The sequence below is a fragment of the Nyctibius grandis genome, chromosome 10 (genome assembly GCF_013368605.1).
Source record: "Nyctibius grandis isolate bNycGra1 chromosome 10, bNycGra1.pri, whole genome shotgun sequence".
NCBI lineage: Eukaryota > Metazoa > Chordata > Aves > Nyctibiiformes > Nyctibiidae > Nyctibius > Nyctibius grandis.
This window is the reverse complement of record NC_090667.1, coordinates 13,567,505-13,589,908: the sequence shown is the minus strand read 5'-3', so window position 1 is coordinate 13,589,908 and position 22,404 is coordinate 13,567,505. Positions and strand designations below refer to the sequence as shown.

The 22,404-nt window shown below is 65.9% G+C and overlaps 3 protein-coding genes across 6 annotated transcripts; 2 read left to right on the top strand and 1 right to left on the bottom strand.

The window, feature by feature from the left end:
- The first annotated feature begins 224 nt into the window (after positions 1 to 224).
- On the top strand, positions 225 to 8,593 carry MDC1 (mediator of DNA damage checkpoint 1). 4 transcript variants are annotated; one of them, XM_068409170.1, is made up of 13 exons: positions 226 to 268; positions 1,223 to 1,271; positions 1,400 to 1,462; positions 1,620 to 1,680; positions 1,775 to 4,107; positions 4,219 to 4,275; positions 4,618 to 4,787; positions 5,091 to 5,348; positions 5,594 to 5,668; positions 6,313 to 6,498; positions 7,021 to 7,146; positions 7,723 to 7,833; positions 8,254 to 8,593. In XM_068409170.1, the coding sequence occupies exons 2-13, from the start codon at positions 1,226 to 1,228 to the stop codon at positions 8,497 to 8,499; spliced, it is 3,732 nt and encodes a 1,243-aa protein (XP_068265271.1). In that variant the 5' UTR covers positions 226 to 268; positions 1,223 to 1,225; the 3' UTR covers positions 8,500 to 8,593. The 4 variants fall into 4 exon arrangements, with proteins under 4 accessions (XP_068265272.1, XP_068265271.1, XP_068265269.1 ...); XM_068409168.1 differs by having other exon boundaries at positions 1,400 to 1,516; XM_068409171.1 differs by lacking the exon at positions 4,219 to 4,275 and having other exon boundaries at positions 225 to 268; positions 1,400 to 1,516.
- Positions 8,594 to 9,100: 507 nt separating this feature from the next.
- LOC137668153 (uncharacterized) lies at positions 9,101 to 11,417 on the bottom strand. The gene is made up of 2 exons (XM_068409460.1): positions 11,291 to 11,417; positions 9,101 to 10,292 (listed from the first exon to the last, which is right to left on the bottom strand). The coding sequence occupies exons 1-2, from the start codon at positions 11,330 to 11,332 to the stop codon at positions 9,228 to 9,230; spliced, it is 1,107 nt and encodes a 368-aa protein (XP_068265561.1). The 5' UTR covers positions 11,333 to 11,417; the 3' UTR covers positions 9,101 to 9,227.
- Positions 11,418 to 16,128: 4,711 nt separating this feature from the next.
- CCHCR1 (coiled-coil alpha-helical rod protein 1) lies at positions 16,129 to 21,574 on the top strand. Its single transcript, XM_068409356.1, has 13 exons — positions 16,129 to 16,196; positions 16,680 to 16,800; positions 17,039 to 17,122; positions 17,377 to 17,514; positions 18,139 to 18,249; positions 18,748 to 18,833; positions 19,185 to 19,297; positions 19,864 to 19,927; positions 20,429 to 20,496; positions 20,661 to 20,731; positions 20,887 to 20,929; positions 21,255 to 21,366; positions 21,546 to 21,574. Exons 1-12 carry the CDS (start codon positions 16,129 to 16,131, stop codon positions 21,347 to 21,349), a joined length of 1,062 nt encoding a protein of 353 aa, XP_068265457.1. The 3' UTR covers positions 21,350 to 21,366; positions 21,546 to 21,574.
- Positions 21,575 to 22,404: the final 830 nt, after the last annotated feature.

Sequence of the window (22,404 nt, the reverse complement as noted above, 5' to 3'; positions counted from 1 at the left end):
TGGTCGGCGCCGCCCGCTCGCCGCGCTCCCATTGGACGTCCGCGAGCGGGAGGCCACGCCCCCACCTCGCTATTGGCACCGCCACCTCCCTGTGGCTCTATGGGAGCGCCGCGCTGCCGCGCTCGGAGGACCGTCCTTCTCCCCTCTCTATGCTCCGCACTGGACGGACGCTCGCGGTAGCCAATGGGAAGGCACACAGGCGGTGACGCGCGGAGGTGACGGCCAATGAGGGCTGGGGGTTGGGCCCGGCGGTGATGGCGCGGGAGGGGTGAGTCCAGGGGCCCTGTCAGGCGGGTTGGGGGGGTTCCCGCGGCAGTTTGGGGCCCTGTGGGGCAGTTTAGGGGGTCCTGGGGCAGTGGGAGGCTCTATGGGGCAATTCGGGGGTCCCTGAGGCAGTTGGGGGGGGGTCGAGGGGCAGTTGGGAGGAGCGTGGGGTAGTTTAGGGGGTTCCTGGGGCAGTTTGGGGCCCTGCGGGGCAGGTTGGGGCGTCTCTGGGGCAGTTGAGGGGGGTCGAGGGGCATTTGGGTGCGGGTGAGGGGCAGTTTAGGGGGGTTCCTGGGACAGTTTGGGAGTCCCTGAGGCAGTTGGGGGGGGTCGAGGGGCAGTTGGGAGGGGTGTGGGGCAATTTGGGGGATCCCTGGGGCAGTTGGGGGGGTGGAGGGGCAGTTTGGGGGATCCCCAGGGCACTTCGAGGCCCTGTGGGGCAGTTTGGCTGTTCCTGGGACAGTTTGAGGCCCTGTGGGGCAGTTTGGGGGGTTCCTGGGGCAGTTTGTGGCTCTCTGGGGCAATTTGGGGGGTCCCTGAGGCAGTTGGGAGGGGGTTGAGGGACAGTTGGGAGGGGCGTGGGGCAGTTTGGGGGTCCCTGGGGCAATTTGGGGGGTCCCTGGGGCAGTTTATGTCTCTCTGGGGAAATTTGGGGGGTCCCTGGGGCAGTTTGAGGCTCTCTGGGGCAATATGGGGGGTCCCTGGGGCAGTTTGAGGCTCTCTGAGGCAATTTGGGGGTCCTTGGGGGCAGGATGCAGGGCTGAGGAGGGCAATTTAGGGGGGGCAGTTAGAAACCAGGGGGGGCAGTTGGGGAGGGCAGTGGTGACCAAGGGGGGCAGTTTGGGGAGGGGGAAGTTTTGGGGGGCAGTTTAGGGGCTGGGGGAGGCGGTTGGTGGTTGGGGGGGGCAGTTTTGGGGGGGCAGATTTTTCCATGGGGCAGTTTCCCCCCCCCCATTAGACCATGCCCCGAAGGCGCCACCGAGGCCTCAGCACCCTGGGGGGCACAGGTGGGTGTCGTGTGTGTGTGTCCCCCAGTATCGGGGTCCCCCACTGGGAGGGCTGTGGGGTGCACTGGGGGGGGCGTCCTACGGCCCCCCCCCCCAACATCTGGCTCCAACATCTGGCTCCTCTCTAGGGCGGCCACCGGAGCGGGGCCCCCCCCTCGCCAGCGACTCGGAGGACGAGGAGTTACCTCAGCGTGAGTGGGGGGTTATTGTAGGTCCTACACAAACCCGGCGGCACGGAGGTTATGGTAGGACCTATGTAAACGTTGGGCCACCAGGAGGAGGCACCAAGATGGGGGGAGAGGTGGGGGGTAAACCCAGGTTCAATAGGACGCTCTGGATTTATTGTAGGTCCTACAATAACAATGAGGGCCCCGGGAGACACCGCGTCGCCCCGAGTGGTGCCCGAGAGGTGGGTGAAGCCCAGATGTTTGGTGCAGGGTCTCTGGGTGGGTTTGGGGGGTGAGGCTTCACCTGAACCCCCAACATCCACCCCCGCCCCGCAGCGACCCGGAGGAGCCAGATGTGCGCCCAGATGTTCGGCGGCCCCGAAAACGCCGCCGGAAGCCAGCATGGGGGCAGCGTCCAGATGTGGGGGAAAGGGCCCCACATGCAGATGTTGGCGGCGCCAAAAAGAGGTGGCGGGTGCTCGTGGTGGACAGCGACACAGATGTGGAGGATGGGGACATCCTTCCAGATGTTGGGGCCCCAAAACTACTTCGAATGGCCCCAAACGGGCCCGAAAGTCCAGATGTGGAGAGGGAGGCCCCGAATCCAGATGTTGGGGGCCCTCAAAATGGGCGTTGGCCACTTGTGGATAGCGATACAGATGTGGAGATGGAGAGCTCAGCAGCTGGAGGGCCCAGAGAAGGTCAGCAGATGCTTGTGGTGGACAGTGATACAGATGTGGAGGAGAATGGGGTCAATCCAGATGTTGGACACCCTAAAACCCATCGAATGACCCAAAATGTACCAAAAACCCAAACTATGGCGATGGAGACACGAAATGCAGATGTTGAAGGTTCACCAAAGGGTCATCGGATGTTCATGGTGGACAGTGATACAGATGTGGAGGAGAATGGAGTCAATCCAGATGTTGGACACCCTAAAATCCATAAAACGACCCAAAATATACCAAAGCCCCCAAATATAGTGATGGAGACTCATAATGCAGATGTTGAAGGTTCACCAAAGGGTCACCGGAGGCTCGTGGTGGACAGCGATACAGATGTGGAGGAGGACACCTCCAATCCAGATGTTGGATGTCCAGAAAGCCACCAAATGCCCCCCAGAGACCCAGATGTGCAGACAGCGACCATGAATCGTGGCGTTGAAGGACGATGGCGTCTCCTGGTGGACAGCGATACAGATGTGGAGGAGGATGCTCCCAATCCAGATGTGGGGACCCATCGTGCCAGCCCAGATGTGCAAAGGAACCAACATGTGGGGACAGGGAGCCCGAATCCACGTGTTGGAGGACCCCAAAACAAGGCTTGGACGCTTGTGGTGGACAGCGATACAGATGTGGAGGAGAAGGAGGAGAATCCAGATGTTGGATGGCCAATAATCCATAGAATTACCAGCAAAGACCCAAATCCAGATGTTGAAGAACCCCAAAAGGAACGTTGGAGCCCGGACAGTGAGACCGACGTGAAAGAAGACGACCTGGGTCAAGGTGGTCTTTGCCCCCAAAGCCACAAAACGCCCCAAACCACCCAGAAACACCCAACTGTGGTGATGGAGACCCCGAATCCAGATGTTGGTGGCCTCCGCTGTGGCTCGGTGGCCACCGACGGTGACAGCGATACGGATGTGGAGGACCTCAACGCCCTTCCTGGTGCTGGAGCTCCGAAAAGAGGTGGGACAAGCCATGAGGTCAGCGATCCAGTTGCTAACATGACCGCTGCTCCAGATGTTGACCTCGAGGGGTGGACACGGACCAATGCCCATCCAGATGTGAAGGCTATGAGTGCAAATCCAGATGTTGAAGGCCCCAAAGCCCAATGCCCGCTCCCAAATGCAGGCAGTGATACAGATGTTGAGGACAATGGAGTAATTCCAGATGTTGGGGCAACACGAGGGTCTTGGGGGGCACCTGGTGATCCAGATGTGGCGGTGACATCCCCAAATCCAGATGTTTCCCCTCCCGCCAGCCACGGGGACAGCAGCGACACCGATGAGATGCTCCCCACTCCAGATGTTCGGAGACGAATCTGGTTCCGAAATCCTCCCTGTCCAGATGGGGCGCCCCCCACACCACGTGGCCATACAGATGTGGAGGTGACGGACCCGAAATGCCGGAAATTGTCCCCAAAGAGACGTTTCCCCCAAAAATCGCTGGGTGACCCAGATGTGGAAAGGACGGTCTCAAAACATCACGTTTCGGCCCCAAAAACATCTGAGGAGGCTCAAAATCCAGATGTTGAGGTCCCACATCCAGGTGTTGAGGTCACACATCCAGATGTTGAGGTCCTACATCAAGGTGTTGAGATCCCTCACCCAGATGTTGAGGTCCCACATCAAGGGGTTGAGGTGCTCCATCCACATGTTGAGGTCCCACACCCTGGTGTTGAGGTCCCACACCCAGATGTTGAGGTCCCACATCAAGGTGTTGGGATCCCCCATCCAGGTGTTGAGGTCCCCCATCAAGGTGTTGAGGCCAGGTGCCACCACGAGGTGCCCCCACCGAGGGACCAGCACCCACCTGTGCCACCAGATGTTCGGGCCACCGAATCTTCACGGGTGGCCCCAGATTTGGGGCTCGATGGTGGAGCCAGGAGCGACGGCGTCACCCCCGCTGGGGACACAGGGGTGACGGTGACACTGAGTGACACCGAGGGTAAGCGGGGTGGCCCTGGTCACCTGGGTGTCCCCTCCCAGGTCACCTGGGTTTCCCCCCCTTGCTCGCCCAGGTCCCTTCTCAAGGCTCTTCCCCCCCCCCCACCCACAGAGGACTTCGACCTCTTCTTGGAGCCCACCCAGAACTTCTTGGCACCCATGGCTGAGGGTAGGTGGCCCGGACACCTGGGGGTCCCCTCCCTGGGTGTCCCCTCCCCGGGACACCTGGGTGTCCTCCCTGGTCTCCTGGGTCCCCCCCCGTCACCTGGGTCCCCCCCCAAACTTCTCGGTGTCCCCAAGTCACCTGGGTCCCTCCCCGGTCACCTGGGTGCCCCCCCAAGTCACCTGGGTCCCCCAAACTCCTGGGTGTCCCCCCATCACCTGGGTCCCCCACGAGTCTCGTGGGTCCCCCCCGTCACCTGGGTGTCACCCCCCCTGTCACCTGGGTCCCCCCCGGTCACCTGGGTCCCCCCTTGGTCACTCCTGTGTCCCCAACGTGACTCTCCCGCAGGCGCAGCCCCTGGTTGGGACCCCGAGGAGCCCACCCAGCCCTTCATCCCCCCCGAGGAGGAGGAGGAGGAGCAGCCCCCCCGGGACCCCCCAGACACCAGGGCGGGGACCCCGGTGACGGTGACATTGGCCCAGGAGGGGACAGGGAGTGGAGCAGCCCCTGGTGGGGAGGTGAGTGCGAGGGGACCTGGGGGGGGCTGGGTGCTGCCACCCCCCACCCTAATGGGACCCGGGGGGGGGTCTGGGTGCTGCCACCCCCACCCTAATGGGACCCGGAGGGGTCTGGGTGCTGCCACCCCCACCCTAATGGGACCCGGGGGGGTCTGGGTGCTGCCACCCCCACCCTAATGGGACCCGGGGCAGGGTCTGGGTGCTGCTGCCCCCACCGTAATGGGACCCGGGGGGGTCTGGGTGCTGCCACCCCCACCCTAGTGGGCACCCAGGGGTGCTGACCCCCCCGCACAATTCCCACAGGTGGGGGAGGAGCCTCGTCGCAGCCAGCGCCTGGCCAGGAGCCGAGGGGGCGGAGCCTCTGCGGAGGGCGGGGCCAGGAGGGGCGGGGCGCCCCCTGGTGCCACCCCCGTGCGGCGCAGTCTCCGCCTCCAGACTCGCCCCCTCCCTCCCCTGAATGAGGTGTCAATCACGAGGGGGCGGGGCCAAGTGGAGCCACGCCCACCCGCCAAGCCACGCCCCCGTCAGACAGGCTCCGCCCCTTCGCAGGGACGTGCTCAGGTGGGTGTGGTTGGGTGGGCGGGGCTGTGGGTGGAGCCTAACGGTGGTGGGCGTGGCCATGTGCTGGGTGGGCGGAGCTAAAGTATGGGGCGTGGTTGTGGGTGGGGCCAAGTGGGGTGGATTGGGGCGGGGCACCCCTACTGGCTGCTGATTGGTGGAGCCCACGGTGGGGTGTGGCTTAAAGGGGGTGGGTGGGGCTTGTTAGGAAGGGGCGGGGTCTCATGCCATGGCTCCGCCCCCCCCAGGAGGAAGAGGAGCTGCCAGAGATCAGCGGGCCCCAGCTCCGCTCCCGGGGGGGCCCTGGCTCCGCCCCCCCCAAGGTACTGTGGGAAGGGGGAGCAGCACCCAGGGGTGTCCCCTGATGTCCCTGTGTGTCCCCCGGTGTCACCCTGAGTGTCCCCATGTCCCCCATGGTCCCCTGGGGTGTCCCCAGGGTGTCCCCATGTCCCCAGGTGCTGTTCATGGGGGTGGTGACCTCCTCAGGGGTATCCCCAACATGTCCCCATGGTGTCCCCACATCCCCCGTTGCTCTTCACAGGGATGGTGGCCACCCTAGGGATGTCCCCAACACGTCCCCAGAGTGTCCGCATATCCCCAGCTACTATTCACAGGGGTGGTGGCCACCCCAGGTGTGTCCCCAACATGTCCCCATGGTGTCCCCACATCCCCAGGTGCTGTTCTGGGAGGTGGAGGTGGCCTGAGGGATGTCCCCAACACATCCCTATGGTGTCCCGACATCCCCACATGCTCTTCACAGGGGTGGTGGCCTCCCCAGGGATGTCCCCAGCATGTCCCCATGGTGTCCTCATGTGCTCAGATGCTGTTCATGGGGGTGGTGGCCACCCCAGGGATGTCCCCAACATGTCCCCATGGTCTCCCCATGTCCCCAGCTGCTGTTCACAGGGGTGGTGGCCACCCCAGGGATGTCCCCAACATGTCTCCATGGTGTCACTATGTCCCCCAGGTGCTGTTCACAGGGGTGGTGGCCTCCCCAGCAATGGAGGTGGCCCTGAGGACACTTGGAGGGTCCATGGCCACCTCCGTCTGTGACTGCACCCACCTAGTGACCGACCGCGTCCGACGCACCGTCAAGTTCCTTTGCGCGGTGGCCCGTGGCATCCCCATCGTCACCCCCGAGTGGCTTCACAAGGTCCCACAGGGGCGGGGTCGGGGTGGGGTCCTTGGGGACAAGGAGAGGGTCCTTCGGGACAGGAAGGAGGATCTTGGGGTCGTGGGGGGTCCTTGGGGACAGGACATGAGGTTTCTGGGGACAAAGAGAGGGTCCTTGGGGACACGAGAGCTCTTGGGGACAGGGATGGGGTCTTTGGGGACAGGGTTCATCTTTGGGGACAGGGTGGCTCTTAGGGACATGGGGAGGTGTCCTTGGGGACACCGTGGGCCTTGGGGACAAGGGGGTGTCCTTGGGGACAAGGGGGGACCTTGGGGACAAGGAAGTGTCCTTGGGGACAAGGGGGGTGTTCGGGGACAAGGAAGTGTCCTTGGGGACACGGGGGGACCTTGGGGACACGGGGGGACCTTGGGGCAGACAGTGGGATCCTTGGGGACAAGGGGACTTTGGGTGACAAGGGAGGGGGACATTTGGGGATGGGAGGGACTTGGGGGTGTCCCCGGGGTTGGGGGGTGCCACCACGTGTCCCCCTGGTGTCCCCAGAGTTCCAGCAGCGGCCGCGTCCTCGCGCCGGGTCCCTTCCTGGTGTGTGACAGCCAGCAGGAACGTCACTTCGGCTTCAGCCTGGCCGAGGCCCTGCGCCGCGCCCGCCGCCACCCCCTGCTCCAGGTGAGCGTCCCCAACTGTCCCCAACCCTTCCCCATTGTCCCCAACTCTTCCTGACTGTCCCCAACCCTCCTTAAGGGACCTCAGAGCCACCACGGGTGGCCTTGTCCCCTCACCAAGTTGGGACACCCACCTGAGGACTCGGCACAGGGTGGTCAGAGGGTGTCACCCGATGTCACCTGATGTCACCCAATGTCACCTGGTGGCCCGTTAGTGGCCTGGTGGCCCCAAATGTCCTTGTCATCCATTGAGTTGTGTCCCTCCGTGTGGCCTCAGTCCCATCAAGGGGGACTTGGGGACGACCAGAGGGGTGTCCCCTCCTTTGCTGGTGGCCCCAAGGTGGCCCTGAGGTGCTCTTGGTCCCCCAAGTTGTGTCACCCCATGTGGCCTTGGCCCAGCGTGGTGGCCTCAGGGACAGCCCCAAGGAGTGGCCCCCGATGTCCCTTGGTGTCTTCACGCTGTCCCCAAGGTGTCCCCTGTGTCCCCAAGGTGTCCTCGTCCCCCAGGGGACATCCCAGGGGCTCAGGGGTGGCCTGACGGACGTGTCCCCTCTGTGTCCCCCCCCCCCGATGTCCCCAGGGCTACGAGGTCCACGTCACCCCCAGCGTCCGCCCCGAGCCTGAGCACATGAGGGACATCATCACCTGCAGCGGTGGCACCTTCCTGCCCACCATGCCCGACACCTACGGGGTGAGGGGACAGCAGGGACAGTCGGGGGGGGGGACAGGAGGGCCCAGAGGGGGGCCATGGGGGTCCGAGAGCCACCGGGGAGGGGACCCAAGGGGACACGGGGGGACATGGGGGTCCCAGAGCCACCAGGGAGGAGACCCAAGAGGACATTGGGGTCCCAGAGCCATTGGGGAGGACATGGGGGGGGCCTTTGGGGGGGGTCAGGGTGCCCTGGGTGTCTTGGGGGGTCCCCATTGGGGTTGGGGGGCCTTTGGGGGGGGGTCAGGGTGCCCTGGGTGGGGTCAGGATATCCTGGGGGTCTTGGGGGGTCCCCATTGGGTTAGTGGGTTCCTGGTGCCCCCAGGACCGTGGGGTGCTCCTGGGGGGGGGTGGGTGACACATGGACCCCCACTGGTGACCCCTCCCCCCATGTCCCCACAGCCCCGGCGGGTGGTGATCTCGTGCGGGGCGGACGCGGGGCGCTGGGCCCCGGCGCTGGGCGCCCGCCTGCCCGTGGCCTCCCCCGAGCTGCTGCTCACGGGGCTCCTGCGGCAGCGCCTCCAGCTGCGGCCCTTCCTGCTGCACCCCCCCGGGGGACCCCCCCCGGGGGACCCTCGTCACCTCCAGGGGACACCTGGGGCCACCCAAAGGCTTCGGGAAGGAGCGAGACAGGGGCGCAAGCGATGACACCCCCCAACTTCCCCCCCACCCCCCTCTTGGGGACACCCTTGGGGACACCCGGTGACCCCCCCCGCAATAAAGAAGGTTTTGGTAGTAAAAATGGGGGTGACTGTGGGGACAGGGGACACACGGGGGTGTCACCTCCCTGGTGGGGTGGAGGACCCCAACCCCCCCTTTGGGGGGACATAGGGACACATGGGGACAAGGAGGGGACATGGGAGGAGACACAGGAGGGACCATGGGGACACGTGGGAGGTGATGGGGACATGGAGGGGACACGGGGGAGGAGATCCCTCTGCATGGCCGTGGTGGCCCTGGGGACACCAGGACACTCTTAGGCCACTGCGGTGGCCTTGGGGACACCAGGACCTTCTTGCATGGTCGTGGTGGCTTTGAGGACACCAGGAATCCCCATGGGGACATTGAAAGGGGACAGGGAAGGGCCACAGAGGTGGTGACATCTGGGGACATGGAGGGGATACGAGAGGTGGCACATAGGCACATGAAGAGGACATGGGGGAGGTGACAGAGGAGGGGACGTGGGGACAAAGGAGACATGGGGCAGGGTGACACGCACGTTGGGGACAAAGTGACACAGAAGCAGGACTGCAGCAGTGACGTCTTGATGCCACCGGTCCCCAACGAAGCCACCGGTCCCCAATGAAGCCATCGGTCCCCAACGAAGCCACCGGTCCCCAGCGAAGCCATCAGTCCCCAATGAAGCCACCGGTCCCCTACTGCAGTCCCTGTGGCAGCAGCCCCGGGAGGGCAGCGGTGGCATCTCGGCAGCGCTGAGCCACGGTGGTGGCCACGGTGGCACTGGGAACACCGGGGGTGGCCACCAACCCCCGAGCCACCCGCAGCGTCCCCAGGAGGTGGCCCTTGGCCAGGCGGGCGCTAGCGTCCCACAGCGCCTCGGCCACTGCCACCGCAGCCAGCAGGTCCTTGGGGACACCAGGACCCTCCTGGGCCACCCCAAGAGCCTTAGGGCCACCGTGTCCAGCAGCCATAGTAGCCACGGTGGCCTCGATGTCCTCGAGGCGGCGCCGCAGGTGACAGTAGAAGCGGGTGGCCCCGTGGCAGGCGGCCACCAAGCGTCCCAGGGGCTCGTCGGCCACCGCTGCCCGCCGTCCCCGCTCCGCGGCCACCGCCGCCTCCACCGTTGCCACCGCCATCTTCTCGGTGGCCTCGGTGGCCGCCTGCAGCCTCACGCTGGCCTCGGCCACCCGTGTCCTGTGGGCTAGCACCGCCTCGGCCATCGTGGCCACTTCCAAAGCCACCGGCAGTGCCCGGGTGGTCACCAGCAGCCCCTGGCGTGCCACATCCTCCTGTTTCACTGCCTCTGCCAGGTGGCCTGGGGTGATGCCGGCGGTGGCCCCCGCGGTGGCCGCGGTCCTGCAGGCGTCCCTCAGGTGCTCGGTGTCCCCTGCCAGCGTGGCCCAAGTGGCCTCCACCGAGGCCACCACCTCCCGCCACTCGCGGGTGACGGCCGCCACGGTAGCCCAGGCATCCCCCGTGGTGGCCCTGGGGACAATGGAATCCCCCGGTGGGACCGGGGTGGCCCTAGTAGTGGCCTCTGTGGTGGCCCTGGTGGCCCCAGCAGTGGCCAGGGCACGTCGGAGGCGGGTGGCATCACCGTGACGGTGCTCCATGGCCCGGCGGATGCTGGCAACGAGGGCCACCAGCCCAGCCCGCAGCGAGCCCGCTGGCCTGGCCAGGGGGACGTCCCCTGGGGTGGCCCCCAGCTCACCCAGGATGGCCACCACGGTCACCAGTGGCTGCAGCAGCTCTGGGGACACCTGGGGACAAGGACATGGCCGGTGGCAGGGTCCCCCATGTCCCTCATCCCCTCCTGGGTGTCCCCCATGTCCCTTGTCCCCTCTGGGGGTCCCCTGTGTCCCCTGTCCCCTCTGCTGTCCCCTGATGCCACCCTGGGGTTCCCCCATGTCCCTTGTCCCCTCCTCAGTGTCCCCCATGGCCCTTGTCCCATCTGGGGTCCCTTCTGTCCCCTATCCTCTCCTGGCTGTCCCACATGTCCCTTGTCCCCTCTGGGGTCCCCCGGTGTCCCCTGTCCCCTCTGCTGTCCCCTGATGCCACTCTGGGGGTCCTCCCTGTCCCTTCCTCAGGGTTCCCCGTGTCCCTTGTCCCCTCCCTGGAGTTCTCTGTGGCCTTTGTCCCATGGGGGTCTCCTGATGTCACTCTGGGGTCCCCCATGTCCCTCGTTCCCTCCTCGGGGCCCCCAAAAGCCCTTGTCACCTTCAAGGTCCTCTGATGCCACCCTGGGGTCTCCCCATGGCCCTTGTCCCCTCCGGAGTCCCCTGATGTCATCCTGGGGTCCCCCCCGTCCCCTTGTCCCTGCTGTTGATGTCCCCTGTCACCCCTGTCCCCTGCCAAGCCCTGTCCCCTTTGCCACCCCCCTCACCCTCCTGTCCCCGTCACCCCCCTGCCACCCCCTTCCCTGTCCCCACCATCCCCATCTCCCCTCTGTCACCCTCGTCCCCTCTGCCACTGCCCTGTCCCCCTGTCACGGTCCCCTCTGTTACTCTGTCACCCCCCTGCCACCCCATCCCCTGTCCCCTCTGCCACCCCCCCTGCCACCCCCGTCCCCCCCACCCCATTCCCTGTCCCCACCGTCCCTGCGTCCCTCTGCCACCCCTGTCCCCCCTGCCACTCCCCTGCCCCTCATGTCCCCATCCCTCCCTCCCCGTCACCCCCTGCCATCCCCTGTCCCCTCTGTCACTCCCCTGTCCACCCCCCCACCCCCCCCCCCCCGCCATCTCGCCGAGATTTTTCCCACCTCGGAGGGGACGATGGCCCCGGTGGCCTCAGGGGTCTCCATAGGTGGGGACACGGCGGTGGGGACACAGTGGGGACACGATGGGGACACGGGCGGGGCCGGGACGTGGCGGGATCCGCCCCCGGGCCTGGGCCGGGCGGGGGCTGGATGAGGGGACGCTGCCAGCGGGGCCACCGCCAGCGGGGACGTCACCCGCCCCGTGACCCCGCTACGGCCGCCCACCCCCTCCTCCGTGTCCTCCCCCTTGTCCCCAGCGGGACCCCACGGCCCACAATGTCCCGTGTCCCCCCCCGATGTCCCCAACAGTGCCCCATGGTCCCTGATGTCCCCAATGCAGCCCCGTGCTGCCTGATGTCCCCCCCAATGTCCCCAACAGGGCCCCAGCACGGTCCCCACTGTCCTCGGTGTCCCCCCAATGTCCCCCTGTGATGTCACAAAGTCCCCACAGCCCCTGATATCCCCCCCTGTCCCCAACGCAGCCCCATGTCCCCCCTCAAGGGCCCCAGTGGGGCCCCAACATGGCCACCCGCAACCTTCTGCTCTGGCACATCCCCCACGTGTCCCCCAATGCTGGCCCCGATGGTGGCCTCAGTGTCCCCAACGTGTCCCCAGCGCTGGCCCTGATGATGTCCCCGGTGTGTCCCCAGTGCTGGGGCCAAGGTGGCCTCAGAGATGTCCCCAACACAGCCCCAGTGATGTCCCCAGTGTGGCAGCAGCTTGTCCCCAGTGTGTTCCCAGTGCTGGCCCCCAGCATGTCCCCAACATGGCCCCAGTGATGTCCCCAGTGCTGTCCCCTGCTGATGGCCCTGCTGTGTCCTCACCATGTCCCCCACGGCTTGGGGACATCCAGCCAGGTGCCCTTGGGGACACTGGGGACAGTCCTGAGCCCTCTGACAGGGACGGCTTGGGGACATCCCCCCTCCCGGTGTCCTCGGAACGGGGTGGGGGTGTCCCCTTCCCCTGGTGTCCCCATGTCCCTGCCATGTCCCCAACCCCCAGTGACAGGTCAGGGGCTCAGCGTGTCCCTGAGGTTTATTGAGGGGACAGGGGACAGTGTCACCAACCCATCCCTGGTGTCCTTGGGCCACGAAGGGGACATCTCCGAAGTCCCCAGGTGGGACAAGAGACATCCTGGTGGCCCTGATGTCCCCAGGAGGAGGGACATCCAGGTGTCCTCAGGTAGGACAGGGGACATCCCAGTGTCCCCAGGATGGAGAAGGGACATCGGGGTGTCCCCAAGATGAAGAGGACCCTCCTGGTGTCCCCAGATGGGACAGGGGACATTGGGGTGTCACCAGGATGAGGAGGACCCTCCTGGTGTCCCCGTCCCTACTCGTCCCCTGGCAGAGCCCCCAGCACCCGGGCCAACCTCTGCGTCCCCTCCTCGTCCCCCATCGTTGTCCCCAAGGCCACCACGGCGTCCCCAAGGGCCCGGGCGGTGGCAGGGAAACCCCGGGCCACCTCCAGGTCCTGGGTGACAGCGTCCAGCAGGGCCCTCAGGTGACCGACGACCTCTTCCAGCGTCCCCAGGGTGACGTTGGCGGTGGCGATGGCCTCGGTGGCCTCGGTGGCCTTGGCGGTGGCAGCGGCAGCGGTTCGGGCCAGACGGCGGTAGCGGTGACCGTGGTGACGCTGGTGGCCGGCGGCGGTGGCCAAGTGGCGCCTGGATGTCTCCGCGCCCCACAGGGCCACCTGGCACACGAGGGTGAGGGTGGCCAGGCAGGGGACGAGGTGACTCTCCTGGGTCACCCCCAGCGCCTCCCGCACCGCGTCCAGGGACACTGCGGGGATACCGGGGGCACGGGGACGTCACCGGGGGGCCTCGGCCCCGCCCAGTGTCCCCAGTCCCCTCCCGGTGTCCCCCATCCCAGTGTTCCCCAGTCCCATCCCAGTGTCCCCCATCCCAGTGTCCCCAGTCCCCTCCCAGTGTCCTCATCCCCTCCCAGTGTCCCCCATCCCAGTGTCCCCAGTCCCCTCCCAGTGTCCCCAGGCCCATCCCAGTGTCCCCAGTCTTGTCCCAGTTTCCCCCAGTCCATAGCAATTGAGGCAGGGGAAGCTCTATAGTGATCTACACTGGTCTGTAGGGCATTCTACTGGTCTTTACTGGTTCCTACTGGTCTGGTTCCTACTGGTTCCGACTGGTATAGACTGGTCTGAACTGGTCTGTAGAGCTCCTTACTGGCCCATAAAGCTCCAGACTGGTCTATACTGGTCAGGGCAGGGGAAAGTCTCTACTGGCCTGTAGAGCTCCCTCCTGGTTCATACTGGTCTCTACTGGTCTGTAGGGTTCTCTACTGGCACTACTGATCCAAACAAATCCATAGGGCTCCCTACTGGTCTGAACTGGTCCCTACTGGTCTAAACTGGTTCAAAGTGGACAGGACAGGGGAAAGTCTCTACTGGCCTGTAGAGCTGCCTCCTGATTCTTACTAGTCTGTACTGGCGTTACTGATACAAACAACTCCATAGGGCTCCCTGCTGGTCTGGACTGGTCCCTACTGGTCCCTACTGGTCCATACTCACGCAGCGGGGAACAGACCAGCATCAGCACCAAGGCGACGGTCCGGATGACCCACAGAACCCGGCGCCGCCGCCGGTTCCTCCTCAGTTCCCGTTCCAGCTCGGCGGCCCCGGCGTCGGCGGCCGCCCCCAGCGCCCGGTAGAGCCGTTCGGCATCGAGCCCCGGCGTCCCCACCGCCGTCCCCGCCGCCGCCGCCACCGCCGCCACCACGGCCCCCTCCAACCTCTCCAACGCCTCCTCCGCCGCCACCAGCGCCTCCTTCGCCTCCTCCAGCCTCGCCGTCACCTCCTCCGGTGTCCCCAACGCCTCCGCCAACGTCACCAGCGCCCGCAGAGCCCGTTCCGAGGCCAGCGAGGCCAAGGCCACCGCCGGGGACAGCGGCGGAGGGGACATCCTGCGGGGGACGTGCAGGAACCCACCCGCTTCCCTTTCCACAACCACAGAGGGACCCACGTGCCCGGGTGTGGCTTCGTGTCCCACAGACCGGGGTGCGGGGTCCCCACCCCGAGCACTCACCTCCCTCGGGGGCCGTCCCCACCACCGGTGGCACCTACGTCACTGCCGCTCCCGCACCCATAAGGGCACCAGGGTGACGGGAGGGACCCGGCAGATGGGTCCTGCCACCCCATGTACCCCCCCAGGGTGCAGATTTACCCCTCAGGGCCCCATTTACCCCCTCAGTGCCCAGATTTGCCCCCTGAGGGCCCCAGATCTACCCTCTCAGAGCTCAAATTTACCCCCTCAGGGCCTCATTTACCCCCTTAGAGCCCCATTTACTGCCTCAGGACCGAGATTTACCCCTCAGGACTCCATTTACCCTCTCAGGGCCCAGATTTGCCCCTCAGGACCACATTTACCCTCTCAGTGCTCAGATTTACACCCTCAGGGCCCCAGATTTACACCCTCAGGACCACATTTACCCTCTCAGAATCCAGATTTACCCACTCAGGACCACATTTATTTCCTCAGGACCCAGAGTTCCCCCCTCAGAACCACATTTACCCCCTCAGGACCCTGATTTACCCCTCAAGGCCCCATTTACCCCCTCAGGGCCTGATTTACCCCCCTAGACCCCAGTTTCTACCCCAGGCCCCACCCCTCGAGCTCTGATTGGCGGAACCTCCCCGAGGGGGCGGGACGAGCAGCGTCGCTCTCCGCCCACCCCCTCCCCCCCAGATGCCGCGGCGCAGCCTCGCATTGGCCAGCGGGAAGGCGGGACCTTAGCCCCTCCGCCTCTCATTGGCTGTTGTTTTCCCGCCGCAGGGGTGAGGGGGGTGGGCTCTTCGCTCGGCTCCGCGCGCTGATTGGATTCGCCGCGCGGAGCGGGAGAGCGGCAGCGGCGGCGCGTTCCCGGCGTGCATTGCGCAGTCGTGAGGGGGTTGTGGGGGTACTGGGAAGCACTGGGAGGTACTGGGAGCATCAGTGGGGGGTACTGGGAAGGACTAAGGCTGGGGGGCGGGGACTGGGAGTAACTGGGAGGCACTGGGAGCAGGGAGGGCGAACTGGGAGTCACTGGGAATATGAGGATGCGGTTACTGGGAGGCACTGGGGGTACTGGGAGCCACTGGGACCATGATGAGAGCCACTGGGGGCTACTGGGAGTTACCGGGAGCATGTTGGCGTGTACTGGGAGCCACTGGGACGGTTACTGGGAGTCGCTGGGTGTACTGGGATCGTGAAGGAGGGGAATGGGGAGCCACTGGGGGCTACTGGGAGTTACTGGGAGCATGTTGGAGTGTACTGGGAGTCACTGGGAATATGATGGGGTGATTACTGGTAGTCACTGGTGGAACTGGGACCCCCTGGGACCATGAGGGTTGAACTGGGAGTTACTGGGGGCTACTGGGAGCATGAAGAGGGGAACTGGGACTCTCTGGGGACTGTGGGGCGTGGTACTGGGAGGTACTGGGAATAGGGGGATACTGGGAGTTACTGGGGCTGCGGGGGGGCAGTAAACTGGGAGCCACTGGGGTTACTGGGACTGTTGAGGGGGATGGGACTGGGAGTCACTGGGACATAACAGGTTGAACTGGGAGTCACTGGTGGTTACTGGGAGTCACTGGTGGTTACTGGCACTGTGAGTAGTGGGGAGCAGGCCCTCACTGGGGGTTACTGGGAGGTACTGGGACTGGAAATAGGGGAGTGCTGGGAGTTACTAGGGCAGTAGGATGGTTACTGGGAGGTACTGGGACTGGGGTACTGGGTGTTATTTGGCCCATGGAGGGTTACTGGGTCTTACTGGGACTGGGAATAGGGGGATACTCGGAGTTACTGGGACTTACTGGGAGTCGTGTCGCCCTCCCTCAAGGTGCCACCAATGGCCCAGAGTCCCCCAGTCACCCTCGTCCCCCCGTCGCACTTCCTGCTCCGCCCCCCCGGTGCCAGGTAAGGGCTCCCAGTAACCTCCCAGTTACCCCCTGGTGCTCCTTGTAATCCTCCCAGTTCTCCCAGTAGCACCCCAGTGCACCCAGTTGCCCCCCCATGTATTCCCTAATTGTTCTTACTGTACTTTCGTATTCCCAGTAGCTGCCCAGTAACCTCCCTGTGCTCCCAGTAACCTCCCAGTAACCCCCTCACTGTTCCTGGTAGCCCTCCCGGTAACCCCCAGTGTTCCCTATAATTTCCCAGTAACCCCTAAATGTTCCCAGTAACCTCCCAGTACCCCTCAGTGCTGCCCAGTAGCCATCCCAGTAACCCCTAGTCTTCCCAGTAATCACCCACTAACCCTCCCAGTGCACCCCATAACCCCCAGTGCTCCCTGGAATCTCCTAGTTTCCCCCTCTAGTGCTCCCAGTAACCCCCCAGTGTTCCCAGTACCCTTCCAGTGTTCCCAGTAATCCCCCCCAATAACCCTCCCGGTGCTCCCAGTAACCCCCAGAGCCTGGACACCCAAGTCCCCATTGGCAGGCCCCTGGAGGCGGAGCTTGATGCTGTGAGGGGGCGGGGCCAAGCGCGGGGGGCGGAGCCTGATGAGCAGCCCCTGGAGCAGGTGAGTCCGGTCCCCTGGGGACAATGTCCCCTCCCCTTGGGGACACGGTGGGCCTGGCCCCAGGGTGGCCCCAGGGTGGCCCTGTCCCCCCTTGTCCCCAGGGTGGCCCCATGTCCCTCTGGTGTCCCCACGGTGGGGGGGACATGGTGGCCCTGTGCCCTGTCCCCACCATGTCCCCACATCCCCCGTCCCTCTGGTGTCCCCGCGATGTCCCCACACTGTCCCTGTCCCCCCCCAGTGCCAGGCCCAGGTGCTGCTCCAGGCCCGGCTCAGCGCCCTCGGCCACGTCCTGACCCTGCAGGAGCGGGAGCTGGGCCGCGAGGTGGGGGGGTCAGGGTGCCCCTGGGGGGGGTTATGGGGTGCTGGGGGGGCACAGGGTGCCCCTGGGGGGGTTATGGGGTGCTGGGGAAGCCCTGAGGTATAAGGGGGGGGTCTGGGGTGACAGGGGCGGGTCTTGGGTGCCCTTGGGGTGGCCATGGGTGTGTTGAGGGGGGGTTGAGTGGCTTTGGGGTGTCTCTGGGTGCTTGGGGTGGGTGCCCCAGAGCACCCCATCTCCCCCTCTCCTCCCCCCCCCAGTTGCCCCCCAGCGGGGTCCCTGTGGCGGTGGCCCCCCCCCGGCTGCTGTCACTCCTGGGGTGCTGGCGGCAGAAGGTCTTCGCCCTCTTGGTGCAGCTGCGGGCGCAGGAGGAGGCGCAACGGGGGCTGCAGGCGCAGGTGGGGGGGTCAGGGTGCTGGGGACCCTCCCTGGGGGGGGGCTGGGTCCTATCTGGGGGGTTGGGGGGCACCTGGGCACCCAAGTCCCTCCTGGGGTGGCACCTGGGTCTCATCTGGGGGGGTTTGGGGGGCACCCAGAGGCCTGGGACCCATCTCGGGGCGTTTGGGGGGCACCTGGGCACCCAAGTCCCTCCTGGGGGTGGCACCTGGTTCCCATCTGGGGGGGCTTGGGGGGCACCTGGGTCCCTCCTGGGGTGGCACCTGGGTCCCATCTGGGGGGGTTTGGGGAGCACCCAGGTGCCTGGGACCCATCTGGGGGGTTTTGGGGGGCACCTGGACACCTGGATCCTTCCTGGGGTGGCACCTGGGACCCATCTGGGGGGGCTTGGGGGGCACCTGGACACTTGGGTGCCATCTGGGGGGGTTGGGGGGCACCTGGTTCCCTCCTGGGGTGGCACCTGGGTCCCATCTGAGGGGGTTGGGGGGCACCCAGGTGCCTGGGACCCATCTGGGGGGAGTTTGGGGGGCACCTGGGTGCCATCTGGGGGTCCCTGTTCCCTTTTGGGGGGCTTCTGGGTGCTCTGGGTCCCCCCTGGGTGACTCCTGGCACCCCGGGTTCCTCAGGTGGGGTCGCTGGGGACAGCGGTGGCAGCGGGGACACGGCGGGTGACGCGCCTGGAGCTGAGCCTGCGGGAGAGGGCGGCCAGCGCCGAGCTGCAGCGTCGGGACGCCGAGGTCAGGGGGGACACGGGGGACATGGGGGGACCTGCTGGGGACATGGGGGGACATGTGGGGACACGAGGACCTGCTGGGGACATGGGGGGACATGTGGAGACCTTCTGGGGACCTGCTGGGGACACATGGGACATGTGGGGACCTGCTGGGGACACATGGGACATGTGGGGAACTGCTGGGGACATGGGGGGACACGGGGGACGTGTGGGGACCTGCTGGGGACACGGGGACCTGCTGGGGACATGGAGAGACACGTGGGACCTGTGGGGACCTGCTGGGGATGGGGGGCGACACACTGGGGACATGGGGATGGGTCAGCGATGGCTTGGGGACGTGGGGACACGTTGGGGACATCAGAGGAGGCCACTTGGGGAGGGACTGGGGACACCCTGGGGACATCGGTGACCAACAGGCGTGTCCCAGTACGTGGCCGGGGACATCCTGGGGCCACGGGAGGGTCTGGGGACAGGTTGGGGACGTGGTGGCACTTGTGCCCAGCGCTTGGCACAGGAGGTGACGCGACAGCGGGGACGGGCAGAGGCGGCTGAGGAGGCACTGGGGGGACTGGCCCGGGCGGCTGCCAGGTACTGGGAGGGACTGGGGACACTGGGAGGGACTGGGGAACAACTGGGAGGGACTGGGGGACAACTGGGAGGGACTGAGGGACAACTAGGAGGAACTGGGAGGGAACGGGAAAGAAACTGGGGGGGGACTGGGAGGGACTGGGGGACTGGGGGGAGTACTGGGAGGTACTGGGGATACTGGGAGGGGACTGGGATGGGGACAGGGATGGGGACACTGGGAGGTCACCAGTGTCCCTGTCCCCACGTGTCACTGGTGGTCCCATCCCCGTGTGTCCCCTGCCCCCGTGTGTCCCTGTCCCCGTGTCGTGCCCCCCCCCATCCCTGTGTCCCCACTGTCCCCCTTGTCCCCAGGCTGGCCGGGGTGGTGACAGCGCGCGAGGCTGAGGTGACAGAAGCCACCGGGACCATGGTGACCCTCAGCGGGCGCCTGCGACGGGCAGGACAGCGGCTCCGTGTCCTACAGGGTACGGGGACACGGGGACGGGGAGGGGACACGGGGACAGGAAGGGGGACACGGGGACGGGGAGGGGGACACGGGGACAGGGAGGGGTACACGGGGACGGGGAGGGGACATGGGGACAGGGAGGGGGACATGGGGACAGGAAGGGGTCACGGGGACGGGGAGGGGGACACGGGGACACAGGGACAGGGAGGGGGACATGGGGACAGGGACGGGGACATGGGGACAGGGAGGGGGGGACGGGGACGAGGAGGGGATGGGGACAGGAAAGGGGACATGGGGACACAAAGACAAGGAGGGGGACACAAGGAGGGGGACACGGGGACGGGGAGGGTGACATGAAGATGGGGACACAGGGAGGGAGACGTGGGGACAGGGGACACATGTGAGGAGGGGACAAGGATGTGGGGACAGGGAAGGGTTGGGGACACGGGGACAGGGTTGGGGACATGGGGAAGGGGACAGGAACAGGGTAGCCCCCGATGCCACCGTCACCCCTCCTCCTGCGTGGGTGGCCCTGGCTTCACCCTGTCCCCAGGGCTGATGACACTGGTGTCACCCTGTCCCCAGGGCTGGTGGCCCCGGCGGTGGCCTTGGACCGGCCACGGTGGCAGCGGGACCCAGTGGGGGACGAGTGAGTGACAGAGGAGGGGCCACCTTGTGGGGTGACGGTTGGGGGACACCAGGGGGGCCTGGGGGTGGCAGGGGACCCCATGGGTGACATGGGGACCCTGGGGGTGGCATGGGGACCCTGGGGGTGGCATGGGACCCCATGGGTGACATGGGGACCCCAGGGGTGGCAGGGGACCCCATGGGTGACATGGGGACCCTGGGGGTGGCAGGGGACACCATGGGTGGCATGGGGACCCTGAGGGTGGCATGGGGACCCTGGGGGTGGCAGGGGACACTATGGGTGACATGGGGACCCTGGGGGTGGCAGGGGAGCTTAGGGGTCACAAAGGGACCCTGGGGGTGGCAAGGGGACCCTGGGGGTGATATTGGGACCCCAGGGGTGGCAGGGGACCCTGTCCCCACTCTTGGGGACCCCAGGGGTGACGTGGTGGCACTGTCCCCACCCTGCTGGCCCTGACCCACGTGTGGCGCCGGGGGGGTGACACGGTGACACTGTCCCCAGCCCGGTGGCCAAGGTGACAGGCAGCGCCCATCTGCTCATGGGGACGGTGGCCAAGGTCCAGCGCAGCGGTGAGTGGGGACACGTTGGGGACACCAATGTTCCACCCATCGCTGGTGGGACACGAGGGGACATGGGCCAAGGGACACTTGGGGACACCACGGGGCCCCAGTGCCACCCTGGGGGTGAGCAGTGGCTGCCATGTCCCCCCCGTGGCGTGTCCCTGTCCCCGCAGCGGTGGCCTTGGGGGTGGCTGAGGAGGTGACACACGGCCAGGTGACAAAGGACACGGTGACACGGGACAAGGTGAGGTGGTTTGGGGACACGGGTGGGGATGGGAGGGACACAGGGACATGGGGTGGCGGTGGCACGGGGAAGGGGTGACAACTGGGGACACTGGGTGGGGCACTCGGGGACAGGGGTGGCTGCTGTCCCTGTGTCACCCCTCGTGTCACCCCCAGGCCACCCCCCGCGAGGACAGCATGGGGCGCCTCCCCGGCAGAGGTAGGGGTGGCCCGTGTGGCACCTGCACGTGTCCCCATTGGTGTCCCCGTGTCCCTTCAGTGTCCCCCTCCGTGTCCCATGACACCCCTGGGTGCCCCCCAATGTCACCCCCCCATGTCCCCAGTGTCACCCCGTGTTCCCAGTGGTGTCCCCATGTCCACCCTCCATGTCCTGTGACACCCCTGGGTGCCCCCCAATGTCACCCCCCCCATGTCCCCAGTGTCACCCCCCCATGTCCCCAGTGTCACCCCCCATGTCCCCAGAGTCCCCCTGCCATGTCCCCGGTGTCCCCCCATGTCCCCAACGTGTCCCCAATGTCCCCCAGCGGCGCTGGGCTCCCTGGTGACGCAGCTGCAGGCCCTGGGCGCCGCCATCCTCGAGGACGATGGGGACAACTGGGACAACGGTGACGCCCCCTGACCCCCCCGGACATGCCAGTGAGTCACCTCCCACCACCCCAACCGGGGGGGACCAGTATGGCCCAGTCTGGCACTGGTGGGACCCCCCTCGTCACCCCGTGTCACCTCCCGGGTGGCAGCACCATCCCAGTATGGCCCAGTCTGGCACTGGTGGGACCCCCATGTCACTTCCCAGCTGTCCCTCGGTCCCTGCTCAGGTTGTGGCTCGTGCCAGGGGACACGGAGGGGACACGGGGACACCGGCTCCGCACCAGCGCTCGTGTCACCGCAGCAACTCGTTTGCTCATCAATTAACGCCTTAACGAGCCACATGGGGCCGGGAGCAGCGAATAAATTAATTGGGGAGGGGCCGAGCGCGTGTTCGTTATGTCCTTAACGAGCTGCCAGAGCCCCACTGTGAGAGCCGGGACCCAAACCAGTACAGGGCCTGAACTGGGAGCTGGCCCCAAACCAGTACAGGGCCTGAACTGGGAGCTGTCCCAAACTGGGAGCTGGCCCCAAACCAGTACAGGGCCTGAACTGGGAGCTGCCCCCAAACCAGTACAGGGCCTGAACTGGGAGCTGCCCCCAAACCAGTACAGGGCCTGAACTGGGAGCTGGCCCCAAACTGTGAACTGGGACCAGAGCCTGAACTGGGCCCGAGCCTGGGCTGGGGGAGGGATAAAGCGGCTGCAAACGTGTCACTAGATTTGAACCGTATTTTTCCAGCAGAATGTTGTGCATTTCCTCTTCCAAAATGCTCTTTGAGCAGCACAAAGCATCAGGAAGGCTCAAAGGTTCCGGTGTAGCACAGTCAGAATCCCAGAATCGATGAGGTTGGCAGAGCCTCTGGGCTCACCGAGTCCAACCGTTGCCCTGACACCACCCTGTCAACTAGACCAGGGCACTAAGTTGCCATGTCCAGTCTTGTCTTAAACCCCTCCAGAGATGGTGACTCCACCACCTCCCTGGGCAGCCCCTTCCAATGGCCCAGTCTGTCACTGGTGACACCCCCTCGTCACCCTGTATAACCTCCCAGGTGGCAGCACCAGCCCAGTATGGCCCAGTCTGGCACTG